General features: G+C 59.8%; 1 protein-coding gene across 6 annotated transcripts in view; it reads left to right on the top strand.

Moving 5' to 3' along the window:
* Positions 1 to 16,606, top strand: part of MEGF6 (multiple EGF like domains 6) — a 100,913-nt gene that overhangs the window by 56,890 nt on the left and 27,417 nt on the right. For 3 of the 6 annotated variants that reach the window (XM_081493104.1, XM_081493105.1, XM_081493102.1), the window contains exons 1-2: positions 2,475 to 2,837; positions 8,646 to 8,768. In XM_081493104.1, coding sequence (XP_081349230.1) covers positions 2,669 to 2,837; positions 8,646 to 8,768 — 292 coding nt within the window. In that variant the 5' untranslated portion in view covers positions 2,475 to 2,668. Of the gene's footprint in view, positions 1 to 2,474; positions 2,838 to 8,645; positions 8,769 to 16,606 lie in introns of those variants that run through there. The other 3 variants (XM_081493101.1, XM_081493100.1, XM_081493099.1) reach the window with 1 other exon arrangement.

Below are 16,606 nucleotides of genomic sequence, written 5' to 3'. Positions count from 1 at the left end.
AGCCTAGTGGGGATGGAGGCCCAGAGCCATCGAACCCCCATCCCAGGTCCTTTAGGGAAGTGCCGCCTGAGCTCATCAAGTCATGAGTTGTCTGGGGCTCAGCTGGGCTGAGGGGAGGGGAGGCATCTCTGCCTCCTAGAACTGGGTTCTGCCCAGAGTGGACACTCGGGTCCTCGCTGAGGGAAAGGAGCGAGGGAGTGAGGGCTGAGGCGGGGAGGAGGGACGGGCCAGCTGCAGGAGAAGCAGAGTTGGCAGTGGCGGCTCTGGGGGAAGCAGGCCGGGGAACTTTGCAGAGAAGGCCCCTTGGGATTGGCACTCAACGGACGCGTAGGAGCTTGCTGTTTGTAAGTTGGAGGAAGAGTGGGCATCTTGGCTGCTGTGGAAGCTAGGGTGCCGGGAGGGCCAGGCCACCCATGAGGGATGGAAGAGCCAGGGTCTGGAGCCAGCGCCTCCTGGAAGTGCTGTGCCCAGGGTCCACGTGGAGAGCCCTTTGGTGGCCTGGGCCAAGGGAGCCCAGCACTGAGTTCTGGCCGACAGTCCGGGGCCCTGTGGTGGGGGGCAGTGAGAGAGCAGGAGGAGCACCACAGGTGCACTGCCTCCTGCCGGGTCTCTGCCCCCCCCACCACTCAGAACCCATTGGGCACCCCCCGACAGGGAGCCACTGGGTACCTGCAGAGGCCATGTCTCCAGGAGCCTGGAGGAGGGTGCCCAATGAAGGCAGGATTTAGGTCAGACCTGATACCCATTGGCAGCCCCCTTTGTTCTGTGTGACCCTGGGCAGGTCATTTATCCCCTGGATAAACACTGTATGAGGATGTCCGGGACCCCGTGTGCAAAGGACAGGGCCTAGGTGGGCACCTGGCTAGAGGATTCCCTTCTGGGCAGAATGAGGGTTTAATTATAGGTGCGTCTGGGAGGCACAGACCTACTTCATATGGGGACCATGAGACAGTGAGGAAAGAGCTCCGCTGGAAGTCATGAGTCGGTGGCATGCTGTAGAGCCACTAAGCCTGAATGCTGCAGCTACTGAAGCCTAGAGCCTGTGCTCTGCAACAAGAGAAGACACTGCAGGGAGAAGCCCTTGCACCGCAATGAAGACCCAGCCCAACCATAAATGTTTTAAAATTAAAAAAGGAGTTATGTGACCAGGTCTGCATGCCGGACCCCCTGCCAGGCTGAGCAGCGGGATGCTTGGCAGTGTCTGAAGGAGTGTCTGAGGCCCTGCACCTGTGTCCTGACTGGTGGCTGCACAGGGACCCTCAAGTTTTTGTTAGTGTGGTTGGGAGCAAATGAAATACACGTTGCAATGATAAACAGAGCTGGCGCATTGTGGAAGGCACTGTTCAAACGGCCACGGGGCAGTGTGTCCACCTGGGAGATTTGTGGGGACTCCCTAGATTGACAGGCTGGGATCCACAGGCTGCGCTGCTGCCCCGGGGGAAGTGGGGAGAGAGGCTTACCCCCAATGCTGGGGCAGACAGACGGGCAGGCCTGTTTCTGCACTGCCTGGCTCCTGGCGGCTGGTTGGTGGGGCGGGCAGACAGTGGGATGAGTTGGCTTCTGGGCTGCAGACAGGACTGGACAAGGCGAGACAGTGCCTCTCTCCACAAGCTTGAGGTTGCCCCTTTGAACCCTGCCCACAGGTGGGCTGTTAAGAATGACAGCCAGCAGTTTCTGGATAGGGCTGGGTTAGGCAGGGTGCCATGGGTGAGCCATTGGGGATCAGCACAAGCCTACACGAGATGGGGGGCTGGGGGCCCAGCCTTCATCAGGCCTGAATGCACAGGTCTCTCAAGTGCACAGCCAGTGTGACCCCACCACCCCTGAGGAGGGCTGACTGACACATCTGGGACCACCAGCTGTGCCCAGTGGTCTGGGGTTGGAGGAGTGTCCATGACTTGACAGCCTCACCCCTGGGGCTCACTGTCCCTGCAGGCTTAGGCCCTCCCCCATCTGCTGTAGGGGTGCAGTAATGCCTTACCAGGTTCCCGCAGGTACTGGCCCTGGACCAGTGGAAAGATAAGGGACAACGGGCTGGGGGCCTGGGGAGTCTTCACCCCCAGGACATCCACTACGGTGATGTGGCCTCGAAGTGCACCAGTTCCCCACTGTCTGCAGCCTCCCTGGAGCTGCCTCTGCGGAGCCCGGGGGCCTTGCCAGGGTGGCCTCCATCCACCTCTGTATTGCGTGTTTTCTTTAACTTGTTGGCTCAGGGATCCAGCCTGTGCGAGCGCCCGTGTGTATCGATGTGCCCGTGCAGGTCCGTGCAGGGCTCTGGGTGTCTTGTGCGAGTCTTTCACATGTGGGTCTGCTTGTGCACGTGTCTGCGTGGGGGTGCTTTCTCTTGTGGATGGGTCTGGGTGTGCGCCGGCTGCACGAGCGCGCTCATAGGAATGTGCGGAGCGGGTGGGCGGGCGGCGCGCAGGGGGGCCCGTGCTCTTTCTGAGAGTCGAGGGCGGGGCCGGGCCGGGCGAGGCGGGGCGGGGCGGGGCGGGGCCTGGCTGCGGCGAGGATTTGGCCCTTACCTGCCGGGGGCGGAGGGAAAGCGGAGAACAGAAAGGCGAGGGGCGGGGCGCGCCCCACCAGAGCCGCTCCAGCGGCGCCGAGCGGAGCGGAGCGGGGAGACCCGAGTGCTCGCTGCCCGGAGCCGGGAGAGAGCGGATGGGCCATGGAGGCGCCGCGGAGGCGCGGCGGGCTGGCGGCTCTTTGGTACCTCGGGCTGCTGGGGAGCCTGGCGCGCGTCGCGGGCACGCACTACCGCTACCTGTGGAGGGGCTGCTACCCGTGCCACCTGGGCCAGGCCGGCTACCCCGTGAGCGCCGGCGACCCGAGGCCAGGTGGGAGCTGCGGGCTCTGCGTGGGGCGGGCGGGATGCGCTCTGTCCCGCGTGCGCTGCCTTTGTTTCCTCCTTCACGGTTTGCACCCCTGGAAGCTGATGGCGTGGTTGGAGAGAGCGGGGTTGGGGCAGACGGGGAGGCAGCCGCTGCCTCTGGGACGGGCCCCGTGTGCCCTGAGTCGTCGGACATTCCTGACCAGTCTCTGGCCTGGCTGCGTGGGCTGCTGACAGCATTTCAGCCCCTCGACCAGAGGGAGGAGAAACGTACAGCAGCTGTGTTTGCCGATGGGCACCAGGGCTGCACTTCCCGGGCACCAGCAGCTCTGGGGGTTTAGGCAGGAGGGGTAGGGCAGGCCCAAGAGAGAAGCCCTTGGGGTCTTGGAGTGGAGTTTCACTTTCCAGGGTCCCCAGAGCCTCGGCCCCTTGGGGGCTGTGTGTGGATGTGGCAGGTGCTGGCCTGTCACCCCCCTACCCCCGCCCCCCAAGGCTGGGGAGTGTGGTCAGCCCAGTGGGTGGCAGGGTCAGCTGGGAGGACCCCAGCAGCCCTTGGGAAGCAGCTGCACCCCTGTCCCGAGATGGTCCTGCCTCTCCCACGCTGGTACCCACGCTGGGCCAGCCTCCTGCAGGAAGCTCCTGAGCGTCTGTGGGTTCCATGGAGTTTGGAGTCTGGCAACCTCAGGAATGTGACGAGGGGTGTGGTGTGCAGTGAGTCATCGCCTGCGATGCTTGGACACCCGGCGTGGGGCAAGGCTTCATCTCCCTGCACCAAGGGCCCTGAAGCCCCTGGTGCAATTGCTGCCCCCAGTACTGCCCCTGGGCTGCAGCCGTCTGTCCAGCAGGAGCAGGCAGGTCCAGAGCAGGGCTATTAAAGCAGGGCCAGGATTGGGGTCCCCTCCACGGCCTTCCAGGCCCCTGAGTGTGGCTCTGTGCAGGGCATCTGGTCTCTGTGGAGACACGGACCCTGCTCAGCTGTCCTCTGGGCCAGTCTGTGCTGCTCTCCACCAGAGGACACACCGGACTCTGAACAGCAGGGCTGGACTGTGACAAAGTCCACTGCCTCCCCTGGCTTTGTCACTCACCCTCTGGGGCCAGACCCCATCCCCACAGGGTAAGCAGCCCTCCCCCTGGGTGACTCAGTCTAGGCTGGCACTGTCACTCCACCACTGGTGGCACTAAATGCTGAGGGCCTGTAGCATGCAAGGGCCTGGGGCTGAGCAGGGGCGGGCAGGGCTGGGCTTAGGGAGTCAGGTGCTCCTGCTCTGTTCTGAGAACTGACGGGCATGTGAAGGGGCCAAGAGAGGGCCTCTGGGTGATGTGATGGGCTATCTGGGGGGAGGACCCTGCGTCATGTTTGGGGGAAGCAGGACAACAAAGTTGGTATGTGCTGAGCAGACCTTTCTGGCGGGATCCTGGGGGCTCAGGTGTTCCTGTAAGTGTGGCTGAGGTTTCAGAACTGGCTCATCTGAGGTGATTTCTGCAGGGGCTGAATGCTCCTGGGTTCCCATCAGTGCGGCGATGGGCCCTCAGAGGCACCATCGCCCAGCAAGTCCCATAGGCTCCCAGGGGAACAGCCCCGTTTCTGTACAGGGAAGTTTCCCCAAGTGCTAGCCTGTGACCCATCCCCAGGCTGCCGCTCCCCTACTCACACATCTCAGCTGAGGGGAGCAGTGAGACCCCAGGGACTGTCCTGCTGAACCCCAAACTGCCTGCTCCCAGCGACCAGATGGCTGCAGCCCGGGGCTGTCCTGAGGCTTTGGAGCCCTTGGTGTGGGTGGGAGTGGTTCTGCCTGTTTGTCTGGAAGGAGCAGGCTTCATCCCCTGATGCTCCGAGGGGAGGATGGCAGAGGAGGAATCCTCCAAGCTCCCTTTCAGCTGGGGGTGCTACAATGCCATGGGGACCGGGCCCCCTCCCATCTGTCTGGGTGGGCTGTCCGTGTGCCCTCTGGCATGGAGAGCAGCACAGACTGGCCTGGAGGACGACTGAGCAAGGCCCATGTCTCTGAGGAGAACAGATGACTTGTGGTAGTTTCAGGGTCAGCCGGGGTCTCAGGGTGCCAGTCCCACTGCCAGGGTCACTGGGTAGAGGCAGTGTGGTGTGGAGGTGAGGGCAGCCTGTAGCTCGGGACCCAGGGGAGTGCCCCCAGCCCCCTTCCCTCCCCCCACCCCCGCCGAGACCACAGTGGCCCTCTCCTCCGGTGTCAGGAGGCCGGGTTGTCTGAGCCTCCATGACACTGGAGAGGCTGCTAGATGATTATTCGCTCTGTGTTCAGTTATTGTGGCTTCTGGGACATGTTATCCCAACCTGATGGCTGAAACCACCCAGGTCTCTGGTACCTTACTGTTCTGAGGTTGGAAATTCGAGAAGGGCTAACTAACATGAAGGTGCTGGCAGGGGTGGTCCCTCCTGGAGGCTCTGGGGGAGCATTTGCTTTCCCACACGTCCAGCTTCTAGAGGAACCTGGACTCCTTGGCTGTGACCCCTCCTCCACCTTCAAAGCCAGCAGCACAGCATCTTTTTTTTTCAGTTTTAGATGTCTATTTTTTTATGGAAGTATGGTTGATTTACAGTGTTCAGGTGTACAGCAAACTAATTTGGTTATGTGTGTGCTCAGTCAGTCAGTCATGTCTGACTCTTTGCGACCTCCTGGACTATAGCCTGCCCGGCTCCTCTGTCCATGGGATTTCCCAGGCTAGAAACTGGAGGGGATTGCCATTCCTTTCACCAGGGGTTTGGTTACCCCCCCACACACGGAGCTTCCCAGGTGGCTCAGTGGTAAAGAACCTGACTGCCAATGCAGTAGACACAGGAGACGTGGGTTCAGTCCCTGGGTAGAGAAGATCCCCTGGAGTAGGACATGGCATCCCACTCCAGTATTTGCCTGAAAAATCCCATGGACAGAGGAGCCTGACGGGCTGCAGTCCACGGTCATGAAGAGTTGGACACGATTTAGCTGCTGAACACATACACACATTTATATTCTTTTTAAGATTCTTTTCTACTAGAGGTTATTACAAGATACTGACTATAGTTCCCCGTGATACACAGTGGGTCCCTGTTTATCTGTTTTCTATATGGGAGTGTGTATCTGTTAATCCCAAACTCCTAATTTATCTCTCCCACCCTTTCCTAATTGGTCACTGTAAGTTTGTTTTTGTGTCTCTGAGTCTATTTCTGTTTTCTAAATAAGTTCAGATGTTTTTTTTTTTCAGATTCCAAGTATAAGTGATATCAGATGGTATTTGTCTTTCTCTATCTGACTTACTTCACTTACTGTGATCACTTCTAGGTCCATCCACGTTGCTGCAAATGGCATTGTTGTCTTTTATTTAATTTTTTTATGGCTGAGTAGGATTCCACTGTATGGAGCCCTCCTCCCTCTCTTACTTGTAAGGCCCGTGTGATTACCTTGGACTCACCTGGAAGCTCCAGGATAATCTCTCATCTAACCTGCAAAGCCCCTTTCGTTGTGTAAGGCTCCAGGATTACGATGATCTCGTCCTCTTTGCGGGGGTGGGGTCCCATTATTCAGCTGACCACACCCTTCTTAAGAACTGAACCTGGGCTCCTTGGGTCACTGTCACAAGGTCGTCACAGGGTCGGCGGCTGCAGGTCGTGGGTGGTGGCTGAGAGCAACTCTGACCTCTCACCAAGTGGCCTGCCTGGGAGTGGGGCCGGCACGGCAAGGTCACTCAGTCCTTCCTTGCTTTCTGTGTAAGTTGTTTCAGTAAAGGGGCCTCGATCTCAGAGCTGGAGGGACCCCAGCAGGAGGTCATCTGCCTACCTGCCCATAAGCCGGGAGGTGAAGGGGGAGGCCTTGAGCTGTGCTGCTGGGCCCAGGTAATCTGGACAGGCTGACAGCAAACCGTGGGCACTGGGAAGCCTGGCTGGGCCTCATGGCTCCCTGCCTGTGCCACTGGTCACAATCACCGTCCCAGGCAGGGCAGCTTTGGGGGCAGGAAGGGCTCCTGGGTGCCAAGGGGCTGGCCTGGCAGACGAGGCCTGTGTGATTTAGGCAGGAGCCTGGGGACCCCTCTTGGGTCTAAATGTCCCATCCTTGCCACAGGAGGGCGTTGAGAGTGTGGTCACGTGGGTGGGGGTGAGGGGGGCCTGGCCATCAGGGCTGCCCCTGAAGGAGCCCTGCTGATGACGGCTTACCGGCCCCACCCCCCACCTGCTGTCCCAGACTGCCCGTCAGTTTGATGTCTTTGTGGCCCCCAGGCTGCTGGCTCCCTGCACGTCCGCTCAAGGACAGGGCCCCTTGTGTGGGCTCTCCCCCCCAGCCAGGTGGCTGACGGCTTGAGGGTGCAGTGCTGCTGTGGTCAGCCACTCCCCAAGACCAGCGTCTGGGGTGACCAGCTGAGAGGTGGTTTGGGAAACCAGTGTCCCCGTTGGTCTGTCTGCTGTGCACCTGCTGCTGGGGCCATGTCTGGAAATGACAGCCCCTCTGTCTTTCTGTCCTGCCCGGCGAGGCCACTTGAGACACACTGAGGCCCAGTCAGTCCACCCACCCTCTCGGACAGCGCACGTGGGGTGCCTCTTCCCCCAAGCTTTGCTAAGCCCATAATGTATGCGCAGTGCTATTCTCCATGCAGTCGCTTTATTTTTCAGGGACCTTGAAGGGGTCGCAGAGAGAGGAATCTGAGCTCAGAGGGGACGAGGCCTCCTTTCTGAGCCCCTTGGGTGGCAGCTGCCCACCCTGCCCTGCCCAGCGGGTGTTGGTCAGCCCACAGTCCCCCCCCACCACTCAGCTGACTCCCACACTGGAGGGCCCTGGGTCCTGAGACCTCCCACCATGCCCTGGGTCCTCTGGCCCCTGAGACTCCTTGGGGCTCCGCTGGGGGCTGTTAACACTTTACCTTCAACCTTCCACCTGCTAATCATCCTGGTGTCATTCCAAGGAAGACCCCTGGGTCACCATGTTTCCAAGGAGGAGTTCTCTTGGTCTCATCTTCTCTCTGAAAAGTCTTGGGGCTTGAGGGGCACCCTGGGGTTCTCCCCGGCATGGTTGTGGCTTGTGCATGGAGCAGAGGCCAGGCCTCCTAGGGACACGTTGTCTTGGGTCATTCCTGGAGGGACAGGTGCGTGGATGGAGTCAGGGTTTCTGTCCATGGGAGGCATGACCTGGTGGGCAGGCTCTGGGGACCCCCTAGGAGGAGCCCCATCCCTGTGCCTTTGACACCCTGCAGAGGTGTGCTTGGGTGGCTGGGGCTTTAAGAGGGGTGTTTAGGTGGGTGTTTTCACATGGACGATGGGTGAGAGCTGGAGGGTGCCGTCACAGCATGTAGTGTGGACCCGGGGGATTATTAAGCAGAATTAGAGGTGGCTCTCGCTTCCCTGGTGGCTTAGAGGTTAAAGCGTCTGCATCCAATGTGGGAGACCCAGGTTCGATCCCTGGGTCCGATCCCTGGGTCAGGAAGATCCCCTGGAGAAGGAAATGGTAACCCACTCCAGTATTCTTGCCTGGAGAATTCCATGGACGGAGGAGTCTGGTAGACTACGGTCTGCGGGGTCACAAAGAGTCGGACACGACTGAGCGACTTCACTTTCACTTTCTTTCACTTCCTCCCAGGTGGGCCCCAGGTGTTGGAGACGGGCCTTCCTTCTCTCCACTCTGCTCCAGCAAGCGTGGGTGAGGGACTCAGGACTGTGGCGGACAGCGTGGCCTGAGAAGGAGGGGTCCCGACACCCGGGCAGGGGCAGTGTCCTGAGAGAAGCGGGGCGGACCGTGCTCCTTAGGGCCAGTGCAGAGTGAGGCCGCCGTGTGAGTTCTGACTGTTAACCCCAGCCCCGTGTACCCTCCTCCCCTAGATGTGGACGAGTGCCAGGTGCACAACGGCGGCTGCCAGCACCGGTGTGTGAACACCCCAGGCTCCTACTTCTGCGAGTGCAAGCCTGGCTTCCGGCTCCACACAGATGGCAGGACCTGCCTGGGTAAGCGGTCTCTTGGGCCCAGCGCTCCTAACCTCAGCCATCGCCCTGCCCTTCTGGGTGTGCCCGGGTTTAGGGGGTCCCTGCACTCCTGGACTGATGAGCCCCATGGGGCCTGTCTGCTTAGCACAGTTGCCGTTACAGTGGCTCTGTCCTGCCAAGAGTGGCATGCCAAGAGGCCCTTGCCACCCATCGTGGGCCCTTGCCAGCACCACTCGTGTGAGGTCACCAGTGCTCAGGTGGTGAAAGAACGTGTCCTGAGCCCAGGGCTCTACACTGAGGCTGGCCTCTGGGCCCCTGGGTGCTGTGACCCGGGCTGAGCACCCTCAGCGATCACAGTTGAGTCCAGCTGGGATGCCAAGGCCACATCCCAGGGGACTCCCACAGTGGGGAGGAGCCCTGGGCTGCCGTCCCCTCCAGGGCTCTCTGTGGCAAAGGCTGTGGACATCCGTCTGCAGGGATGCAGGTCCGGCTGTGCTGCCCCAAATGGGGAGACTTGGTGCCTGCCTGGTGGTGGTGAGGGTGCCCTGCCTGGCACGGGGGCAGTGCAGGGTTGCTCTTGGTCTGCAGAGCTGGGTTGCCCGGGCTCAGGTCCCCCATCCCAGTCTTGGAGAGCTTGGGGGTGGGGCTACGGCAGGCGGGGAAGGGGTAACCAAGAGGTAGGGTATTAACCCTCACTTCCTCTGTGGGGTCTTTTTGCTGTGGGGGATGGGCTCAATGGGGGCGCCTGGGGCCACTGACAGCCGCCCCTGCCAGCATGGTTGGCTCCAAGGAGAGAAGGGGAGCGTAGGTACCCACTGGGCAGAGGGTAGAGTGTAGAGTCCAGAAGTCTGGGTGTGAGCGGTGGGCATCCACTGCCCTTGCCCCGCCCCCCCCGCCCGGCTGCTTTGGACACAGTTGTCCTGGACACAGACTGCCCCTCCCTGCTGACCACTCTGTCTGGCAGGCTGCGTGGGGGTTGTTCTCTGGGGGCTGGGCCGATGGTCACCCTCCCTGGCCAGGGCTCTCTCACTGGCTGTGGCAGGGAGCCCCTTCTTTCCACCCTGGAGACCTGGAGCGGGCCCGGGCGGGCTCTGAGCAGCCTCCCTCCTGCACGCCTCACTGCTATGTGGCAGGGCGGCCCGCCAGCCCTGGGGGGCCCTCCCCGGCAGACATGCTCACATGTCCGGGCCGCCACTCAGGGAGCGAGGCCGCTGCCCTGTAAAGTTTCAGAGTTGGAAAGTGGAAACAGATGCAGGAATGTTGTGATGTACTTCAGGACAAATGCAACAGGGTGCAGCCCCGGCTGCTGGTCCCCGGGTCCCCTGTATTCTTCCTTCCTCTGGAGCAGGTTCTCCTCGGAGAAGGGCATCCCTGAGGGCTGGTCCAGGGTGGGCTGGGCTGGGACACCCTCCTGTCTCCCTGGATCCCTCCAGTCCACCCGATGGTGGTCTTCACTGAGCTGCCAGAATGGGTAAACAGCACGCTAAGGGGAGGGTGCCTATCAGGGCTTTGGGAGGATTGTGGCGATCTCTAACAGTGGCCTTGAGGTGCTGGCTCTGGGTGGGCAGCCCAGGAGGAAAGCCTTGCTCCTGGTCCCCTAGCCCAGCCCAGCCCTTCACCATGCTGGAGCCCCTCCCTAGGAGACGCCTGGGCTCGGGGCTCCCGAAGTCTCCTTCTGTGGCATTTGCTTACATCATCGACTCAAAGGACATGAGTTTGAACAAACTCCGGGAGATGATGAAGGACGGGGAATCCTGGTGTGCTGCAGTCCCTGGGGTCACGAAAAGTTGGACACGATTGAGCGACTGAAAAACAGTAACAACACAGGGTCTTCTAAAGATCTGATGCCAGGGCCCCCAGTGTGGTCTGCACAGCCTGGTATGAGGCTGCTGGGACCTTACCAACCCTTCTGCCTACCACTCTCAACTCTGTACCCCCAGACTGTATGGTCCCCAGGACCTCAGAAGGTCTGCAGCTCTCTTGGGTGCTGCTGCCCACCTCCTGGCCACCCACCATGTGACTGCTCCCGCCAAAGGGTTCAGGTCAAACACCCACATTCTGTGACTTCCAATCGCAGTGGGAAATACACACCACATACCCTGCACACACTCACTCACTCACACTCACACACACCTGTGGGCAGATTCCGAGTATCTGGAATTCCTGGGAGCTGACACCTGCAGGCCGACCCCCAGGTCTCCTGGGAGTGATGTGGGTTTGTCAGCCCGGGTCTGTTGGGGGCTGCCTTCCCTGTGGGGGGCCTGGGCTTTGCTGAAAAGTTTCTAGAGCAGATAGGGGTCTCCTGGGGACTTTCTCCCAGGCAGAGCAGAAAGCAGTTGCTCTAGGGGCACCGTGCCCTTCTCCCTGAAGGGCCCCTTTGGGTTGCGGAGGGACCCTCCCCGGCAGCAGAGCACCTGACCTACAGCCCTGGGGTGGGTAGGGCAGCCGAGCACCAGATGAGGGGCTCCAGGTGGGGCCCGGTGAAGGGCATTGCTTGGCCCCTGCCAGGCTGCTGGAACTCCCTGCTGCTTTGCTGAGAGGTGTGGGCCCTCGCCGCTTCTCCTCCAGGACTCCCAGAGCGCAGGGTGTGGGGAGGAGCTGGTGGCCTTGTCTGAGATTCACAGTGGGGACACCCTCTGGGCCCAGCCCACCCTAGGGTCTCAGCAGACGTTGATGGGAAGATCACTGTAGGACTGGGCCCCTCCCCTGTTGTCCCCGCCCCCACGCAGGCCAGCTGCAGGCAGGCTGCACAGCTGGAGCACAGCTGCTCTGGACCCCCTCCCTGGGGCCTGCTGGGATCCTCTGGGCAAGGGAGGGGTGCTCTGAGCTTTCCTGGGACTGGCGGGGCAGGCAGGAGACAGGTCCGGGCACCCTCCCTTCAGCAGCTTGGAATGAGGGTTATGGAAGTGCTAGAGGGTAAGAGTAAAGAAGGTGCCTACAGGGATGTGACAACTCTTCCTCCATACAGGGTGGGAAGGCCCTATGTGCTGGGAGCTCTCAGGTTGGTGCTGCATCATGGCACCCAGGGATCTGGGAAGTCTTCAAAGGTGTTTATGCTTAAGGGGGTGGGGGGCCTTGAAACAGACAAGGGGAGACTTGAAACACTCTTTCGAGTTGCTTTAGAGGCGGGGAGAAGACAGAAAGCACACAGTCTTCCTGTGCCCCTCCCTTGTAAAAGGCCGCTTGCAAATGACACGCAAAAAGTTTCCATTTTTCAAGTGAAGATTTGCAGGAAGGCTCTTACCGTCAGCCTCAAAGCCCCTGAGTGCCTCACGTCTGACCTTGGCTGCTCTTGTCCAGCCTGGCCCCAAGAGAAAGAGGCAGAAGCATCCTGGTGTCCTGGGTGCTCCACCTTCAGGGAGCCCCCTGGGTTTGTCCCCACCCCTGCCCTACCAGGCTCTGGGGTGGGAAGAGGTGGGCAGAGAGAGGCCTAGGGCTGGTTCAGCCTGCTTCTTACCTTCAGGGATGAGGGGCTGGCTCCTGTCCTTCCCCAAACTGTGGGAAACGGAGCTGCAGAGAGCTGTGCTGGGCGGTGAGCCTGGGGGTGCCTGTTCTTTTCTGTGCCATGTTGCAGTGTGCCCAGGGCAGACCCATGGAGACCCACTCCCGGTCTTTGGGAAACCCTCCTCCTCTGGGCTAGGGTGACTCCTGCCCAGAGGTCCCTCCTGGACCCTGGCCTTGAATGTCCCACATGGTGAGCTGCACGCCCAGTCTGAGGGGCCATGATGTCACTGGTTCAATGAGCAAAGGGGTCCCTGTGACACTCTGGGGCCAGCCCCTGGGGAGAGGCAGGTCCCCTCCTCCTTCTCCCCTCGGCCTCAGGCCTATTGAGTCTTTTGGATGGACACTTGGGGAGGATTCTGCTGTCAGCCTGCACCCCTAGTGGTCTGGAGTCAGATGGGCCCCACTGCAAGAGCCCCTGGAGGAGGAAATGGCAACCCACTTCAGCATTCTTGTTTGAAGAGTCCCGTGGACCGAGGACCTGGAGAGCTACAGTCCATGGAACTGCAAAGAGTCGGACTGAACAACTGAGTGCACACACAGTGCCCACAGTATGGGGAGGGTCTTCCTGCACCCCACCTGCCTTTGGGGTTCTCCCTCAGGTGTGCCACGTGGCCTTGGGGCAGACACTTCCCCAGGCCTGGGTCTCCCCGGTGAGGGGACAGCAAGGGTCTGCACAGGGCCCCACAGCCTGCTGTCCCTTGGCAGGGAGGCCGTCAGGGCCCCTGGAGGTTTTGTTGGCAAAGCCACAGGCAGCAGAGGGGTGGAGACTGCTAGGCTCTTCAGCAGAGCTCATCGCTGTAAACCACAGACGCAATTCTGGGCATGTTTTCAAGTCACTTCCAGGCCCGAAACAGGCTGCAGTTTCTGAAAGGGAGCATGCCTTCCCAGCCCCAAGGGGCCGCTGAGTCTGAACAGGGAGCAGGAAGGGCCACCCTGCCCAAGGCCACCCTGGAGGCCTTGCTGTGCCCGAGGAGGTCACTGCTGTGCCCGAGACCAGGCCCTGTATCTGCAGGCTGCCAGTGCTCAGGGGAGACGGGAGGGTCACACCCCGACCTGGGGAAACCAGGGCAGCGGCCACAGACTCTGGGCTGGATGCAGAGGTGCTGTGGGGAAGCAGGGGCAGACTGGGGCCTCAGGAGGTGGGTTAGAGTCAGAGTTTATAAGGGCAGAACCTAGCGGCGAGCACAGCGTGGGAGTGGGGAGAGGTGTGAGAGTGTGGATGACCTTGGAATGTGCACCAGGGGCTGCAGAGCCCGGGTCCTCACCTGCAAATGCATGTCCTGAGGTGGGCGGGGCAGCTGTAGCCCCTGGGTCCAAGCTTTACTGCTTTCTCTGGCCGGGCCTGGAGAGTGTGGGTGCTGGGCGGTGCACAGTCTATGATGTGGGTGCCAGTGGGTGGGAGGGAGGGTGGCCTGTGGGTGGGAATGGCTGAATCCGTGCTGCAGCGCGGAGGCCCCAGCAGAGGGTCGAGGATGGGGCAGGATGCACAAGACCAGGCTGTAGGCAAACCGTGAGCTGCCAAGGGGGACAGGTCAGGCCAAGCCCACATGAGTCTCCCCCACTGGCTAAGCCGGTGGGCCACCCCTTTCCAGTCCTGCCGTCCCGGCCCTGCGGCCATCAGAGAGATTCCTAGAAGGATGGGCTGTATGTGGCTGCTGACCACATGTTGTGGTGTGAGGCTCTTGGGACCTGGAAGCCAAGGCAGTCTGAGGGCAATCATTATGAACCCATGAAGCCGCCATCCAGCCTGCTCCGATCCACCGGCTGGGGTTGGAGGCCAGAGCAGAGTGGGCTGGTGGGCTCGGCACGCTGCCAACAGGCCTGTTCTAATACCACCAGCCTGCCAGGCACAGCCCCTTGAATGACCAGCTTGGGCGGGCCAGCGTGCTGATGTCCCAGGCCAGGGCCTTGCCAGCGGAGGTGCCTTGCAGGTCAGCTGTGCAGAGCCCCACCTGCACCTCCACGGTGCTCACACACATCTAATGCTGGGCTCCAGGTGGTACCACCTGTACCTCTAGCAGTGGCGAGCCAACCAGCATGGATGGAGCAGACTCTCCTCCCCATAGGACATCTAGAAGGTACAGTTTCCTCATACCTGGCTCTGGGCTGGAGCGACCCCTGCTGGCGAAAGGTGGAGTTTTAGCCTGTGCTATTAGAACCCGAGGCTTCCCTGGTAGCTCAGATGGTAAAGAATCAGCTTGCCATGTGGGAGACATGGGTTTGATCCCTTGGTCTCGAAAATCCCTTGGAGGAGGAAATGGCAACCCACTCCGGCATTCTTGCCTGGAGAATCCCATGGATGGAGGAGCCTGGCAGGCTACAGTCCATGAGGTCGCAAAGAGTCAGATGCGACTGAATGACTAATGCTTTCGCTTTCAGTTTCTGTTAGATCCCACGAGTCCTCGGGTTCTGGTGCTTGCAAACTGGGAAGTGAAGGTGCAGTAGTCGGCTCAGGTTGCCCTAACAAATGCACCAACTGGGCAGCTTAGACACAGAAGTTTATCTTCTCACTGTTCTGGAGGCTGACAGTTCTCGCTCATGGTCCCAGCCAATCCAGTGCCTGATGAGAACATTATTCCTGCTGTCTCCTTGTGTGGCCATGGGGACAGAGACAGAGAGAGGCTTTGTCTTTTTCTTTTTTTTTAAAACTCCTTCTCATATTAGGGAAAGGGAGGTCTTTATTGTTAACAAATATTTTTAATTTTTTTTTTTGGCTGCAACAATACTGGGGTGGGTTGCCATTTCCTACTCCGGGGGATTTTCCCAACCTTGGGATCAAACTCAGGTCTCCTGCATTGCAGGGAGATTCTTTACCGTATGAGCCACCAGGGAAGCCAAAAAATATTTTTAGTTTAATTTAATTTTTCTGGCTGTAAGGCATGTGGAATCTTAGTTTCCTGATCAGGGATCAAACCCATGTCCCCTGAATTGGACGCCTGGAGTCTTAATCACTTGACCACCAGGGAAGTCCTTATGTCTTTTCTTTAAAGACACACATTCTGTTGGATCAGGGCCCCACCCTTATGACCTCATTTAACCTGAATTGCTGTTGTCCAGTCACCAAATCATGTCCAACCAATGGACTACAGCACGCCACGGTTCCCTGTCCTTCACTGTCTCTCTGAGTTCGCTCAAATTTGTGTCCGTTGAGTCGGTGATGCTATACAACCATCTCATCCTCTGCCACCCCCTTCTCCTGCCCTCAATCTTTCCCAGCATCAGGGTCTTTTCCAATGAGTTGGCTCTTCGCATCAAGTGACCAAAGTATTGGAGCTTTAGCTTCAGCATTAGTCCTTCCAATGAATATTCAGAGTTGATTTCCTTTAGGATTGACTGGTTTGATCTCTTTGCAGTCCAAGACTTTCAAGAGTCTTCTCCAGCACCACAATTCATTACTTCACTTCCAAATACAGTCACACTGATGGTTGAATTTTAGAAGTGCACATATGAATTGCAGGGATACACAAACATTGATCCCCTTAGGGGCTGTGAAACCCCCTTGCTTCTGTGTTCTGACAAGCTTGCAGCTTCAGCTCTGAGCCTGGTCCATTCAGGCATGGGGCAGTGGTATGTGGACTCGGTGGCTATGACTCACAGCGACCTGAGGGCCTGGAAGCTTTACCCCTAGCTCTAGGCGCTGGGCATGCAGAGGCTGGCCCTCCCCTGAGCTACACAGCCCAGCGCCTGAGAAAAACTACCTTGTTCAGCTTTCCGGGAATCCTGGGCACAGGATGTGTGATGATGACATGGGACTTGGCTCCCTCTTGTGCAGCTTGGGCATCTGGAACGTTAGGATGCAGCACAGCGAGAGACATGGGCTGGTGTCAGGGAGGCTCGAGGCTGCATGGGGAGCTGGACACTTCCGTGGCCCCCACCTGCCTGGAATTTCTCCCCCGGTGGGCTCCTGTGGGCCCAGTGCCAGGTCGCCCCTGGGCCTGTCTCGGGGGTCCTGCCATAGCTCTGTGGGATGTCCTTGCAGCCACGGTGTCTGCCCAGCCGTTCCCCTGGCCCTCTCTCTGTGTGCCTGCCTAGCGCTGCCAGGAGGGGCTTCTGGTTCTTATTATGAGCTCTGAGCAGGGATACAGTTGGTGCTGTGAACACAGACAGGGCCCCAGGAATGGGCCGGCTCAGGCCACACTTGGAAGCCTTTGGAGTTGATGGTGGTGGGTTAAGCAGAGCTGTCTCTGGGGAGGCAGGCGGGGCCTTGGGGGTCAGCGCAGAGTCGGGGGTGGGTGGCTGGAGGGGGGACTAGAGGCTTTCTGGGGCCGGAGACGTGGCCATCCTGCTTGCCTCCATCCGACCTGGGTCTCAGGTCTCTGCTGCTCCCCCTCAACACGTGGCAGAGGCAAGTGTGG

The sequence above is a fragment of the Giraffa tippelskirchi genome, chromosome 5 (assembly GCF_054371585.1).
Source record: "Giraffa tippelskirchi isolate mGirTip1 chromosome 5, T2T-mGirTip1v1.2.pri, whole genome shotgun sequence".
Classification (NCBI taxonomy): domain Eukaryota; kingdom Metazoa; phylum Chordata; class Mammalia; order Artiodactyla; family Giraffidae; genus Giraffa; species Giraffa tippelskirchi.
The sequence above is the reverse complement of the archived record's forward strand: the minus strand, read 5'-3'. Positions and strand labels throughout refer to the sequence as shown.